At 42.5% G+C, this 14,016-nt stretch overlaps 1 protein-coding gene across 1 annotated transcript; it reads left to right on the top strand.

Annotated features, from left to right (window-relative positions):
* Positions 1-1,849: 1,849 nt before the first annotated feature.
* On the top strand, positions 1,850-11,734 carry LOC110529426 (TATA box-binding protein-associated factor RNA polymerase I subunit A). Its single transcript, XM_090181960.1, is given in 12 exon segments — positions 1,850-2,211; positions 2,394-2,417; positions 4,027-4,076; positions 4,078-4,222; positions 4,646-4,968; positions 4,970-5,089; positions 5,174-5,189; positions 5,484-5,550; positions 9,632-9,707; positions 10,793-10,912; positions 11,088-11,245; positions 11,502-11,734. Coding segments are annotated over 12 exon segments (1,386 nt in total). The 5' UTR covers positions 1,850-1,968; the 3' UTR covers positions 11,546-11,734.
* Positions 11,735-14,016: the final 2,282 nt, after the last annotated feature.

The following is a 14,016-nucleotide window of genomic DNA, read 5'->3' as shown; positions in this document are numbered from 1 at the left end:
TCACGTAAAAATTGTGCTGTTTCTTCATAGGTTTTGGAAAATTCAGAGGGTAATCCAACAGGGCCTGGATACTTTTTTTTTTTCATGGGGCAATCCCATATTGGATGTCCATAATGGACAAATCTTGACAGCAAGTCCGATTGAATTCTTCATTAACAGTTAACCTTCTCTTTAGAACCAAAGAGTTTAGTCACTGAAATGTATCTAAGGAGTAAAGAATCTCATAAAACATAGTGGTAAAGTCTGATATCAACTATCCTCAGAGGTTACCCCATTAATCTTATATTTCCGAAGAGTTCCGGGTTCCCTTCTCTTTTCCAAATAAATCTGTTAATTTCGCATTTTTCAAGCCATTGTTTTCTTAACCTTATGAAGGCTCTTAGCCTTTTCCTTATATAATTTGTGTAGTTGGCTCTGTAAAATCATTAAATTTAGCCTTAAAATCAAGATGCTCAATCTCCGTGATATTAGCAATTTTCTTAGAGCTCAGTTACCTCACATCTTAAAGCAAACAGCTTCCCTTAAGTAATACAGGCTGAGCAGATTTTAAATTTCAGCTGTTCCCAATATTTCCTATATCGCGAGCAATAGTAATTGCGTCTTTTTGTTGGCACTAACACCACCATGGTTCGTTGAACAAAGCCTATGCGGGGGAAAGAATGGTGTTTTGGGATAAAAAGCAGAAAATAAGGTCTGTGGTAAACACAGGTTTAGGAGATCGTTTTATTCTATGAGATCATCTCCAACTAACGTCACTTTTTGTGGATTCTGAATAATTTATGCCATTTTAAAAATCATATAAAGGCTACCTACATCAGCGGTAGAGACTTTGTTTACTTACTAACGAGCGGAATACGTTTTTCCACCAATGATAGAATGCCAGAAAGCTCTTCAATAAGTTTTTCCACCAATGATAGAATGCCAGGAAGCTCTTCGGGAAGTATACCGGAAGTGAGGCATGTTATGAACCAGAGAGGAAGAGGCGAAAGCGAGAGTGATTACTGAGCGCAAAAGCTGTCTTCTCTAGCAGGGGGCGATTTTTCGTTTCTTTCCGCTCATCAAGCGAGCAGTTTGTGTATGGAGGTCAATGAGAGCTTGTCGCATTTGGTTAAAAAAACATTGAATGGCTTATTTAGTACGTGTGGCTTATTTGATTGAATAGAAGTTTCGTAATTATTAGGATGTTACGAGTGTACTGATATAAGTAGAACAAGTGACATCCCGGGAAATTCGAGAAAAAACACTTTATATCGCCGTTGTTACTAGTTACCCCAGTCAGAAAGTCATAAACCCCGCCGATTTCTACAATGTATCTTCATAAAATGTTATTTTTAAAATAACTTTGACCACACTGCTAACCTTATGCTTAACCTTAAATTTAATCTAATTTTTGTTTTCATACATTTTTACGACACAGCCAATTCTGACTTTGTGGTTGTGGTAACTGTTGTGCTTTTTGTTCATACGCGTATCTGCCCTGTCATTGGCTAGAATAGAACCTGATCTTGCCTCCTCCCGTTTGCCTTCATTTTTGAAGATTTAATCTCATTGTTAGAGCGTCCACTAGGTTAACTGTGTTTTAATGAAAAGCATGTATGGGGTTTGAAGCAAATTCACATTTTACTAAACTAACTACATCATATTTAGCCAGAATATGACATTTGTGGGCTTTCACATGATTGTCTACGAAATGGGTCAAACTTCAAACGGTGTCATGGATGATCTTGAGTCAGAACTGAGGGTGCTAGGAGAACTGGGAGAAAATGACTCTTCAGATGATGAATCAATCAACAGAAAACGAATCAAGCAGCCAAACCTACCCCGGAGTCAACTATATTTAAAGACACTTTATAAAATACACTTTGTTGACGAATATGTGATCCGCTAATTTATTATCTTGACAATGTGCTGCTACCGGTGGCTGGTTGCTTGCTCTGGACCTATCGCGCCACGAGAACGCACGACTATATGCCTGATTATCGTGTTCATCATTGTGTAAGATCTCTTAGACCTAGTAACCAGTCTGTCTCCTGTATGATCACAGAGACACACCGTGAGACTGGTTTTCACAAGACCACAATGAACTGCCTCCAGCACATCAAGGAGACCCTGCTACACTATAGATGGCAGGAAGCTGCTGAGTACATGTCCAGTTACTCACGAACACTGGAGGACATGCCACAACTCTACGCTGAGGTAGGGATATCTTTGCTCTGACTAAACACTCACAAAATTAACTCGAAATACTGTAGAAATGCTAAATTAGATTTTCAGATCATTTGAAGGACAAGCACAGATACACCACCGTCCCATCTTGAAGCTGGAAGGCCACAACAGTTTCTATGCGCTACTAGAGATCTGTGCGCTACTAGAGATCTATGCGGGAGTGAAACTCAGGAGTGAAACATTACCTGAAGGTATGTTCCTTCTTATCGTCTTTCCTTCACCTCTGTAGTCAGTTAAAAAAAATATAACCTTTCCCAAAGGATCCTAAGTCAATATAGTTTTTAAAAAAAAAGTCAATATAGGCCAATAGGTTAAAAAAGTCAATACTTTTATTATGTTTTGAGCCAGTATGACACCTTCAAAAACAAACAAATGGATGGAATATGTAACAATGTGTTTAACATGGAAATGTACAGTACCAGTCAAAAGTGTGAACTCATCTACTCAAGTGTTTTTCTTTATTTTTTACTATTTTCTATATTGTAGAATAATAGTAAAGGCATCAAAACTATGAAATAACACATTGATGCATGTAGAGACCAAAAAAGTGGTAAACGCATCAAGATATATTTTATATTTGAGGTTCTTCTTCCCTTTCCTTTGATCGTTTTGCACACTTGACATTCTCTCAACCAGCTTCACCTGGAATGCTTTTCCAACTGTCTTGAAGGAGTTCCCACATATGCTGAGCACTTGTTGGCTACTTTCCCTTCACTCTGCGGTCCAACTCATCCCAAACCATCCCAATTGGGTTGAGGTCGGGTGATTGTGGAGGTCGGGTCATCTGATGCAGCACTCCATCACTCTCCTTCTTGGTCAAATAGCCCTTACACAGCCTGGAGGTGTGTTGGGTCATTTGTCCTGTTGAAAAACAAATGATAGTCCGACTAAGCGCAAACCAGATGGGATGGCGTATTGCTGGTTAACTGCCTTGAATTCTAAATAAATCAGTGTCACCAGCAAGCACTCTCACACCATCAAACCTCCTCCATCATGCTTCACGGTGGAAACCACACATGCAGAGATCATCCGTTAACCTACTCTGCATCTCACAAAGACACGGCGGTTGGAACCAAAAATGTCTAATTTGGACTCATCAGGCCAACGGATAGATTTCCACCGGTCTAATGTCGTGTTTCTTGTCCAATCAAGTCTCCTTCTTATTGGTGTCCTTTTAGTAGTGGTTTCTTTGCAGAAATTCGACAATGATGGCCTGATTCACGCAGTCTCCTCTGAACAGTTGATGTTGAGATGTCTGTTACTTGAACTCTGATGCATTTATTTGGGCTGCAATTTCTGAGGCTGGTAACTTTAATGATCTTATTAGGTAGCTCTGGGTCTTCTTTTCCTGTGGCGTTCCTCATGAGAGCCAGTTTCATCATAGCACTGTCGAAGCTCTTAATTTTCTGAATTGACTGACCTTCCTGTCTTAAAGTAATGATGGACTGTCATTTCTCTTGGCTTATTTGGGCTGTTCTTGCCATAATAATGGACTTAGCCTATTTGGTGAAAGACCATCTTCTGTATACCACCTCTACCTTGTCACAACACAACTGAATGGCTCAAACGCATTAAGAAGGAAATTCCACAAATTAACTTTAAAATATAAAATATTTTGATTTAACACTTTTTGGGGTGTTACTACATGAATCCATACATGTTATTTCATAATTTTGTCATCTTCGCTATTATTCTACAATGTAGAAAATAGTACAAATAAAAACAATTGAATGAGTAGGTGTGTCCAAACCTTTGACTGGTACTGTATGTGAATGTACATTGAGGAAGTGTTTTGTCCAGTAAATATGTCTGGAGCACTCGTTTCACCTCCTGGTGAACGGGCAGTTTGAGGACGTCCATCGCTGAGAGCTGGAGGTACGGCAAGCAGTCAGCCGATCAGTCCCAGCGGATTAAGCTGATCCAGTCCTACAGTGGCTTCCTGGATTACTTCATCTGGTGTGGGGGGAGTAAAAAAGTCCACCGTCTCCAGCACTGGTAAGACGACACCTGGCTACCCCCAAACATCCATTATTCATTGGTTTCAATTGCATTGATAGTAAAAATCTTCATATTGTGTTAGACTGCTGCGCCACTCGGGAGACCTAAGGCACTGCATCTCAGTGCTAGAGGCATCACTACAGACCCTGTTTCGATCCCGGGCTGCATCACAACCGGCCACGATCGAGAGTCCCGAGTCCCGTAGGACGGTGCACAATTGGCCCAGCGTCGTCCGGGTTAGGGGAGGGTTTGGCCGGGGTAGGCCGTCATTGTGAAATAAGAATTTGTTATTACTGATTTGCCTAGTTAAAAAAAAAAAAAAAAAGAGTAAAAACATTACCATCTACTGGACAGATAATGTAACTGCCTTTTGGGACATAATTCCAATGCATTTCAAACATCGTGGTAAAACAAAAAGTAACCAGAAACTGTGATGCCTCAGCTTAACATGGACTTTGACATAATTATTTCAGATGAGTATGATGGTGTCAATCAAGAGATGCACAGCTACTTCCGCCAAGCCTCTGTGAACCGGAAGGATATCATTAAACTTCCTGGGGTCTGGGATCCTTTTGTTCTGAGTTACATTAATGTAAGTGCTAGTTTGTGTTTAGTAGGCATTGAACAGGAGAAAACATTTAATGTTTTGACTTGTGTGTGTCAATGGCAGATGCTGGAATTCTACAACGATCACGAGGGAACTGTGAAGGTTCTGAATGACTATGCCTATGACATCAGTTTGCCTCCCCAATGCCCATGTCTACCTCTACCGGTACATGAAGAAATGCAACCACCCATCAAATAAACTGCTCAGTGCTCAAGGTAGGACTGAGGCCATTGTTTGTGTTCTTGACAAAGATATCTAGCAGAAATGTTGAGCACTGGCCTCTGCTTGTTTTAAACATTATTTTGTATTAAATGAAAATCGTCTATTAGTTTTTTTCTGAAGTATGTCCTTTCCTTTTGTATTGTAGGAAAGGCACCAAAGAGGGTGTGAATGGGAATAGGTGGGAAGTATACTCACAAAACATTATTTATTTAGCTGTATGTTTACAGTTGGCTTATTGAATGTTAAATTAAGCCACGGAAAATGTTTGCCTAAGGTTGACCTCCCTAAAAAAAGTAATTACAGTACTTTTGTGAGATGTAATTGCTAAGCTCTAGGCTACAGTTAGTCCTGCGCTCCTCTGCCCTTTCAATAGCGTTCTAGTACAGTAATGTTTTTAATGAGTCCATGTTTTCTATTACATTAGCCTTAGATCCTGCATACATTGGTCCCAAGTCACGAGTTAATGCTGGTATACAGTTCTCTTCTGCTACAGTCCGGTAAGTAAGTGTGTTGTGTATAGATAGTACAGTACCAGTCATTCAAGGGTTTGTCTTTTATTTGTACTATTTTCTACATCAAACCTATGAAATAACACAAATTGAATTATTTAGTAACCAAACAAGTGTTAAACAAATCAAAATATATTTTAGATTTGAGATTCTTCAAAGTAGCCACCCTTTGCCTTGATGAAAGCTTTGCACACTCTTGGCATTCTCTCAACCAGCTTCACGAGGAATGCTTTTCCAACTGTCTTGAAGGAATTCCCACATACTGAGCACTTGTTGGCTGCTTTTCCTTCACTCTACGGTCCAATTCATCCCAAACCATCTCAATTGGGGTGAGGTCGGGGAGATTGTGGAGGCCAGGTCATTGGAAGCAGGCAGCCTAGTGGTTAGAGCGTTTAGCCAGGAACCGGAAGGTTGCTGGATCAAATCCCAGAGCTGACAAGGTACAAATCTGTTGTCCAGTCCCTGAGCAAGGCAGTTAACCCACTATCCCGGGCGCCGAAGACGTGGATGTCGACTTAAGGCAGCCCCCCGTACCTCTCTCATTCAGAGGGGTTGGGTTAAATGCGGAAGACACATTTCAGTTGAATACATTCAGTTGGACAACTGACTAGGTACCTCCCTTTCCCTGATGCAGCACTCCTTCCCACTCCTTCCCTTCTTGGCCACAGAGCCTGGAGGTGTGTTGGGTCATTGTCCTGTTCAAAACAATGCAAGGCAATGCAAATAGTCTGGGTTGCCATTTGATTAGGTGTTCAGGAGTCTTATGGCTTTGGGGTAGAAGCTGTTTAGAAGCCTCTTGGACCTAGACTTGGTGCTCCGGTACCGCTTGCTGTGCGGAAGCAGAGAGAACATCCTATAACTAGGGTGGCTGGAGTCTGACCACTTTTAGGCATTCCTCTGACACCGCCTGGTATAGAGGTCCTGGATGCCAATAAGCTTTGCCCCAGTGATGCACTGGGCCTTTCGCACTACCCTCTAGTGCCATGCGGTCGGAGGCCGAGCAGTTTCCATACCAGGCAGTGATGCTCTCGGCGGTGCAGGTGTAGAACCTTTTGAGGATCTGAGGACCCATGCCAAATCTTTTCAGTCTCCTGAGGGGGAATAGGTTTGGTCGTACCCTCTTCACGACTTTCTTGGTGTGCTTGGACCATGTTAGTTTGTTGGCGATGTGGACGCCAAGGAACTTGACGCTCTCAATCTGCTCCACTGTAGCCCCGTTGATGAGAATGGTGGAGTGCTCAGTCCTCTTTTTCCTGTAGTCCACAATCATCTCCTTTGTCTTGATCACGTTGAGGGAGGTTGTTGTCCTGGCACCACACGGCCAGGTCTCTAACCTCCTCCCTATAGGCTGTCTCGTTGTTGTCGGTGATCAGGCCTACCACTGTTGTCATCGGCAAAATTAATCATGGTGTTGGAGTTGTGCCTGGCCGTGCATGAGTGAACAGGGAGTGCAGGAGGGGACTGACCAAACACCCTGACCACACACCCTTGAGGAGCCTCTGTGTTGAGGATCAGCGTGGCGGATGTTGTTACCTACCCTTACCACCTGGGGGTGGCCTGTCATGAAGTCCAGGAACCAGTTGCAGAGGGAGGTGTTTTAGTCCCAGGGTCCTTAGCTTATTGATGAACTTTGAGGCCACTCGGGTGTTGAATGCTGAGCTGTAGTCAATGAATAGCATTCTCACACAGGTGTCTGTGTCCAGGTGGGAAAGGGCAGTGTTGAGTGCTATAGAGATTGCATCATCTGTGGATCAGTTAGGGCAGTATGCAAATTGGATTGGGTCTAGGGTTTCTGGGATAATGGTGTTGATGTGAGACATGACCAGCCTTTCAAAGCACTTCATGGCTACAGACGAGTGCTACGGGTCGGTAGTCATTTAGGCAGGTTACCTTTTGTGTTCTTGGGCACAGGGACTATGGTGGTCACTTAAAACATGTTGGTATTACAGACTCGTACAGGGAGAGGTTGACAATGTCAGGGAAGACACTTGCCAGTTGGTCAGCGCATGCTCGCAGTACACGTCCTGGTAATCCGCCTGGCCTTGTGAATGTTGACCTGTTTTAAAGGTGTTACTCACATCTTCTGCGGAGAGTGTGATCACACAGTCTTCTGGAACAGCTGGTACTCTCATGCATGTTTCAGTGTTATTTTCCTTAAAGCTAGCATAGAAGTATTTTAGCTCATCTGGTAGGCTCGTTTCACTGGGCAGCTCTCGACTGTTCTTCCCTTTGTAGTCTGTAATGGTTTGCATTCCCTGCCACATCCGACGAGCTTCAGAGCCGGTGTAGTACGATTTCATCTTAGTCCTGTATTGATTCTTTGCCTGTTTGATGGTTCGTCGGAGGGCATAGCGGGATTTCTTTAAGTTTCCTTGTTAGAGTCCCACTCCTTGAAAGTGGCAGCTCTAGCTTTTAGCTCAGAGCGGATGTTGCCTGTAATTCATGGCTTCTGGTTGGAGTATGGACGTACGGTCACTGGGGACAACGTCATCGATGCACTTATTGATGAAGCCAATGACTGATGTGGTGTACTCCTCAATGCCATAGGAAGAATCCCAGGAACATATTCCAGTCTGTGCTAGCAAAACAGTTCTGTAGCTTAGCATCTGTTTCATCTGACCACATTTTTTTATTAATCGAGTCATTGGTGCTTCCTGATTTAATTTTTGTTTGTAAGCAGGAATCTGGAGGATAGAAATATGGTCAGATTTGCCAAATGGAGGGAGAACTTTGCACGTGTCTCTGTGTGTAAAGTAAAGGTGGTCGAGAGTTGCACATTTAACATGCTCTGGGTGAGGCTTTTCCTCTTTTCTTATGGCGGAGTAGTTCATTCACTGTGGTCTTAATGCCAGCATCGGTCTGTGGTGGTATTTAGACAGCTCTGAAAAATACAGCTGAAATCTCTCTAGGTAGATGGGGTCGTCTACAGCTTATCATTAGATACTCTACCTCAGGCGAGCAAAACCTTGAGACTTCCTTAGATATCGTGCACTAGCTGTTATTTACAAAAATATGTTTTCCGCAGCCCCTTGTCTTACCAGACGCAGCTGTTCTATCCTGCAGATACAGCGTATAGCCGGCCAGCTATATGTTAATAATGTCGTCGTTCAGCCACGATTCCGTGAAGTATAAAATATTAAAGTTTTGAATGTCCCGTTGGTAGTTTAATATTCTGCGTAGGTCATCAATTTTATTTTCTAAAGATTGCACGTTTGCTAGCAGAATGGAAGGAAGTGGGGGTTTATTTGATCGCCTATGAATTCTCAGAAGGCAGCCTGCCCTCTGGCCCCTTTTTCTTCACGCAAATTACGTGGATCTGGGCCTGTTCCCGGGAAAGCAGTTTATCATTCATGTCGGACTCGTTAAAGGAAAGAAAGGATTCTGCCAGTCCGTGGTGATGTACAAAATAAGTTACAAACAACGCAAAGACACGAACAAACACAATTGGTTAGGAATACGTAAAATGGCAGCCTTGTTCTCTGGCGCTGTGGGTCTTACTTTCCTGTGATGGTCCTCATGAGAGCCAGTTTCGTCATCGCACTTGATGGTTTTTGCGACTGCACTTGAAGAAACTTTCAAAGTTCTTGAAATGTTCCGGGATTGACTGACCTTCCTGTCTTAAAGTAATGATGGATTGTAATTTATCTTTGCTTATTTGAGTTATTCTTGCCATAATATGGACTTGGCCCTATTTAGTACAAGACCACTGCTACCTTGTCACAACACAACTGATTGGCTCAAACGCATTAAGAAGGAAAGAAATTCCACAAAATGAACTTTTAACAAAGCACACCTGTTAATTGAAATGCGTTCCAGTTGACTTATGAAGCTGGTTGAGAGAATGCCAAAATTGTGCAAAGCTGTCGTCAAGGTGGCTACTTTTAAAAATCTCTAATATATTTTGATTTGTTTAACACTTTTTTTGCTTATTACATGATTCCATATGTGGTATTTCATAGTTTGTCTTCACTATTATTCTACAATGTAGAAAATGGTACAAATAAAGACACACCCTGGAATGGGTATGTGTGTCCAAACCTTTGACTGGTACTTATATTATACTTTTCAGTGTCTTATCTACGGGATCGGTGTCCCTCCACTGGGACAGTTGAGCTAACGTGCACTAATGTGATTAGCATGACATTGTAAGTAACAAGAACATTTCCCAGGACACAAACATGTCTTATATGGGCAGAAAGCTTAATTTCTTGTTAATCTAACTGCAATGTCCAATTTACCGTAGCGATTACAGTGTAAAAATACCATGCTATTGTTTGAGTAGAGTACACAACAACAACTTCTATCACGTCAACTCATTTCATACATTCACCTCTGAAGGTAAATAATGTACTTACATTCAGTACTCTTGCTCTGATTTGTCATCCTTAGGGTCCCAGAGATAAAATGTAGCATAGTTTTGATAAAAATACATTTTTAGATTCAAATGTGGAAACTGAGTTCTACAGTTTGAACCCCTGCTGTGTCTGACTCCACACCCACCCCGCCTGGCCATCTAGATGTGTGAAAGTTACTGTATAAGCTAATGATCCATCATGTATGACATTCCTGGGAGTGTGTAAACTTAATTTTTATTACCATATCATTTTTGTATGTTCTCTATTAGTTATGTACTTGAAAATGTATCAATTGACCAATTCTGCACATTTGGGCAGACTTGATACAAAATATTGTCCAGTATTGAAATGCTTCGCTGGAACAATCTGCAATTTTGTGCACACACTGATGCCATCTAGTGGCCAAAATCTAAATTGTGCCTGCGCTGCAATACTACATTATGGCGTTTCTCTTGCATTTCAAAGATGATGGAACAAATAATACCGTTTTTATCTTTTACCAGGTCTAATGTGTTATTCTCCTACATTTAATTTCACATTTCCACAAACTTCTTCAAAGTGTTTCCTTTCAAATGGTATCAAGAATATGCATATCCTTGCCTCAGGTCCTGAGCTAGAGGTAGTTAGATTTGGGTATGTCATTTTATGTGAAAATGGTCTGATCCTTAAGAGGGAAGGACACTGTGCCCTAGCGTGTAAAATGTGGAAAAAGCCAATTTATGGTGTATCTTGATGTTCTGGCCATTCTTTCAATTTTGTGCATGAAACTGGGGCTTTTACACATTTAAGATGAATGTGTTTGGTGGATGCGCCCTTCACATTGACGTTGGTCACTTGAAGGTGTTCATAGTAAAGGAAGAATTGATTTGTTTCAGAGAGAGTGATCTTCAGAAGGCTCTAGGTGTTGTTCTGGATCTCCTGGACTTATCCAGTTGGAGGAGAAACTTGGATGTCTGGAACCATTTGATGACCATCGTGAAGAGGCTGAGGCCCAGGTAAGGATGACAGCATGAATCCATACTATTCTCTCTCAAAAATATACTTTTGAAGTTCCTCTCCATTCATGTAATTAGTCACCTTACATTGCTTGTATCTCTTCTCATTGCTAATTAACTAAATGTAATATTATGCATAATACTTGTAATTCCACTGATTGATATTTTCCTTTAGAAAACAATGGCTGAAGATTGTTGCAGAGGAGTTGGTGAACAGAATGGACTGGTGGCTAGCAATGCACTTCACAACATTCCTGGCCAGGAGAGACTTGGCAATGAATGGGGTGCTACTGGAAGTGAAGTGCTTTGTGCTTGGAGCCTTTTGTCCTCGCTGTAAGTACAGCTACACAGTAACACTTTTGTTGTTGTGGAGAATGACTTTCTTCCAGTTGTGTGAGATTGAGACTTCCTCACTTATTGGCAGCCTTGTCACTATGTGGCCAAATATACAATTAGTTTAAGAATACATGTTTACTTCCTTGAATCACCATTATTGGCTGTCCTTAGGTATTGTTCCTCCGGTTCTGATAGTGGAAAATTAGCCGTATGACATCAAATGTAGTTCAATCCTTTTTTTGTCTCTTGCCAGATGCCTTCATGTACCGTGGTGTAGGTAAGGACACCCAAAAATAAGTTACTTCCGAGGCGCAGAAGACTAGGTCAGAGAGGTCAGAGAGGTCAGAGAAGGATAAGGAATCCAAGATGGCTAAGGCTCAGAAGAGAATTCGGAAAGCAAAGCTGACTTTGAGAAAGTGTCTCGGAATGCTGCTGGGCGCATCGGCGAGAACAGAAACGCCTGATCATGGCAGACAACCTCCTCATGTAGGAAAAATCATGGCAGACATAACCTTCTCATGGAGGAAAAATCATGGCAGACATAACCTCCTCATGGAGGAAAAATCATGGCAGACATAACCTCCTCATGGAGGAAAAATCATGGCAGACATAACCTCCTCATGGAGGAAAAATCATGGCAGACATAACCTCCTCATGGAGGAAAAATCATGGCAGACATAACCTCCTCATGGAGGAAAAATCATGGCAGACATAACCTCCTCATGGAGCAAAAATCATGGCAGACATAACCTCCTCATGGAGGAAAAATCATGGCAGACATAACCTCCTCATGTGGTCATCGGGTCATACTCTCTCCCCTTCCATGACAGCTGCTCCAACTACACCCCCTCACTGCAGGCCTCACTCTCCTTGCATTGCTTTACTTCTCAAGTTCTACGATTGTCCACCAGGGAGGGCTCACACGATGGCTAAGTTTTGAGTCATTCTGAATGCTGCTGAGCCAGTAACTGAGAGCTGTGTTCACTGTGGTAGTTCGTAGGGAAAAAAGGAGGCTGGGTATGCTGCAGTATTAAGTCTAGGACACGGTACACAGCTCTCCCAACGGGTAGATCGCAGCCAACATGCATGAGTAGCTCACCAAGCAATTCTGAAAGTACATGCATGTTTTTCATGTGTTCCCATCGCAAACTTTCATAAACAAGCTCCTGGCTACTATTCAACCAAAACCACATTGACATTATCCTACCCCTGGTTAGCCACTATTGGCTTAAAAAGCCCAAATTAACACTAAATCTGCCAATTTATTTCTGGCAATATTTCCATTTGCCTCAGTCTGTCTGCTTGGTACGTGCATTTGTCTATCACTCAGTATGCTGCCAGTTAGCCGTGCTAGTAATGATAACCATCTTGTGGGTAGACAGACTTTCTGCAAAAACTCAATTAAATGGTAACTGCAAAGCAGGCTTGCCTGACGGAAAGATATGATTATTTTTTATCAATTGGGTGGCCATCCTTTTGCAAACTCTACCATAACGTGCTGCAGCCGTAGGCCTAACAAACATCACTACACTGACATATTCCCCACTTTCTGAATGCGCAATTAAAGGGGAGTTGCACATGAAAATTGAAATTTTTATTTTTATTTTTCAGACTTCAATTGCTCTTCTGTGATTTTAAATTCTGAAATTTCCTTCCCCAATTACATTTTCTGTCAAGATAGCAACTCCACCCCCTTCAGCAGTTCTATCTACTGTAGAGAGAGCCTGCAGAGTTCTGTCATACTATCCAGGTTTGTGCCCAAACAGTTCGAGCTTCTACTTTCTCGCCAGAAATGAGTCCCTCACTGTTGCTGCTTGTTATAGACCCCTCCTCAGCTCTCAGCTGTGCCCTGGACATCATATGTGAATTGATTGCCCCCATTTATCGTCAGAGTTCGTACTGTTAGGTGACCTAAACTGGGATATGCTTAACACCCCGGCCGTCCTACAATCTAAGTTAGATGCCCTCAATCTCACACAAATGATCAAGGAACCTACCAGGTACAACCCAAAATCCGTAAACATTGGCACCCTCATAGATATCATTCTGACCAACTTGCCCTCTAAATACACCTTTGCTGTTTTCAACCAGGATCTCAGCGATCAGTGCCTCATTGCCTGCGTCCGTTCTGGGTCAAACGACCACCTCTCATCACTGTCAAACGCTCCCTAAAACACTTCTGCGAGCAGGCCTTTCTAATCGACCTGATCCGGGTATCCTGGAAGGATATTGACCTCGTCCCATCAGTAGAGGATGCCAGGTTGTTCTTTAAAAGTGCTTTCCTCACCATCTTAAATAATCATGCCCATTTCAAAAAGGCTAGCTTTTTCAAACAGAGATTTGCATCCTGCAGAACTAATTCCAAAAAGCTTTGGGACACTGTAAAGTCCATGAAAAATAAGAGCACCTGCTCCTAGCTGCCCACTGCACTGAGGCTAGGAAACACTGTCACCACCGATAAATCCAAGATAATTGAGAATTTCAATAAGCATTTCTCTATGGCTGGCCATGCTTCCGCCTGGCTACCCCGGCCAACAGCTCTGCACTCCCTGCAGCAACTGGACCAAGCCCCCCCCCCCCCCCCCCCCCCCCCCCCCCTGCTTCTGCTTCACCCAAATCCAGACAGCTGATGTTCTGATAGAGCTGCGAAATCTGGATCCCTACAAATCAGCTGGGCTAGACAATCTGGACTCTCTCTTCCTAAAATGATCCGCCTCCATCGTTGCAACCCCTGTTATTAGTCTGTTCAACCTTTATTTCGTATCATC

Source organism: Oncorhynchus mykiss, chromosome 8, assembly GCF_057628025.1.
Source record: "Oncorhynchus mykiss isolate SJ-2025 chromosome 8, ASM5762802v1, whole genome shotgun sequence".
Taxonomy (NCBI): Eukaryota; Metazoa; Chordata; class Actinopteri; order Salmoniformes; family Salmonidae; genus Oncorhynchus; species Oncorhynchus mykiss.
This window is presented reverse-complemented; position numbering and strand designations above follow the sequence as displayed.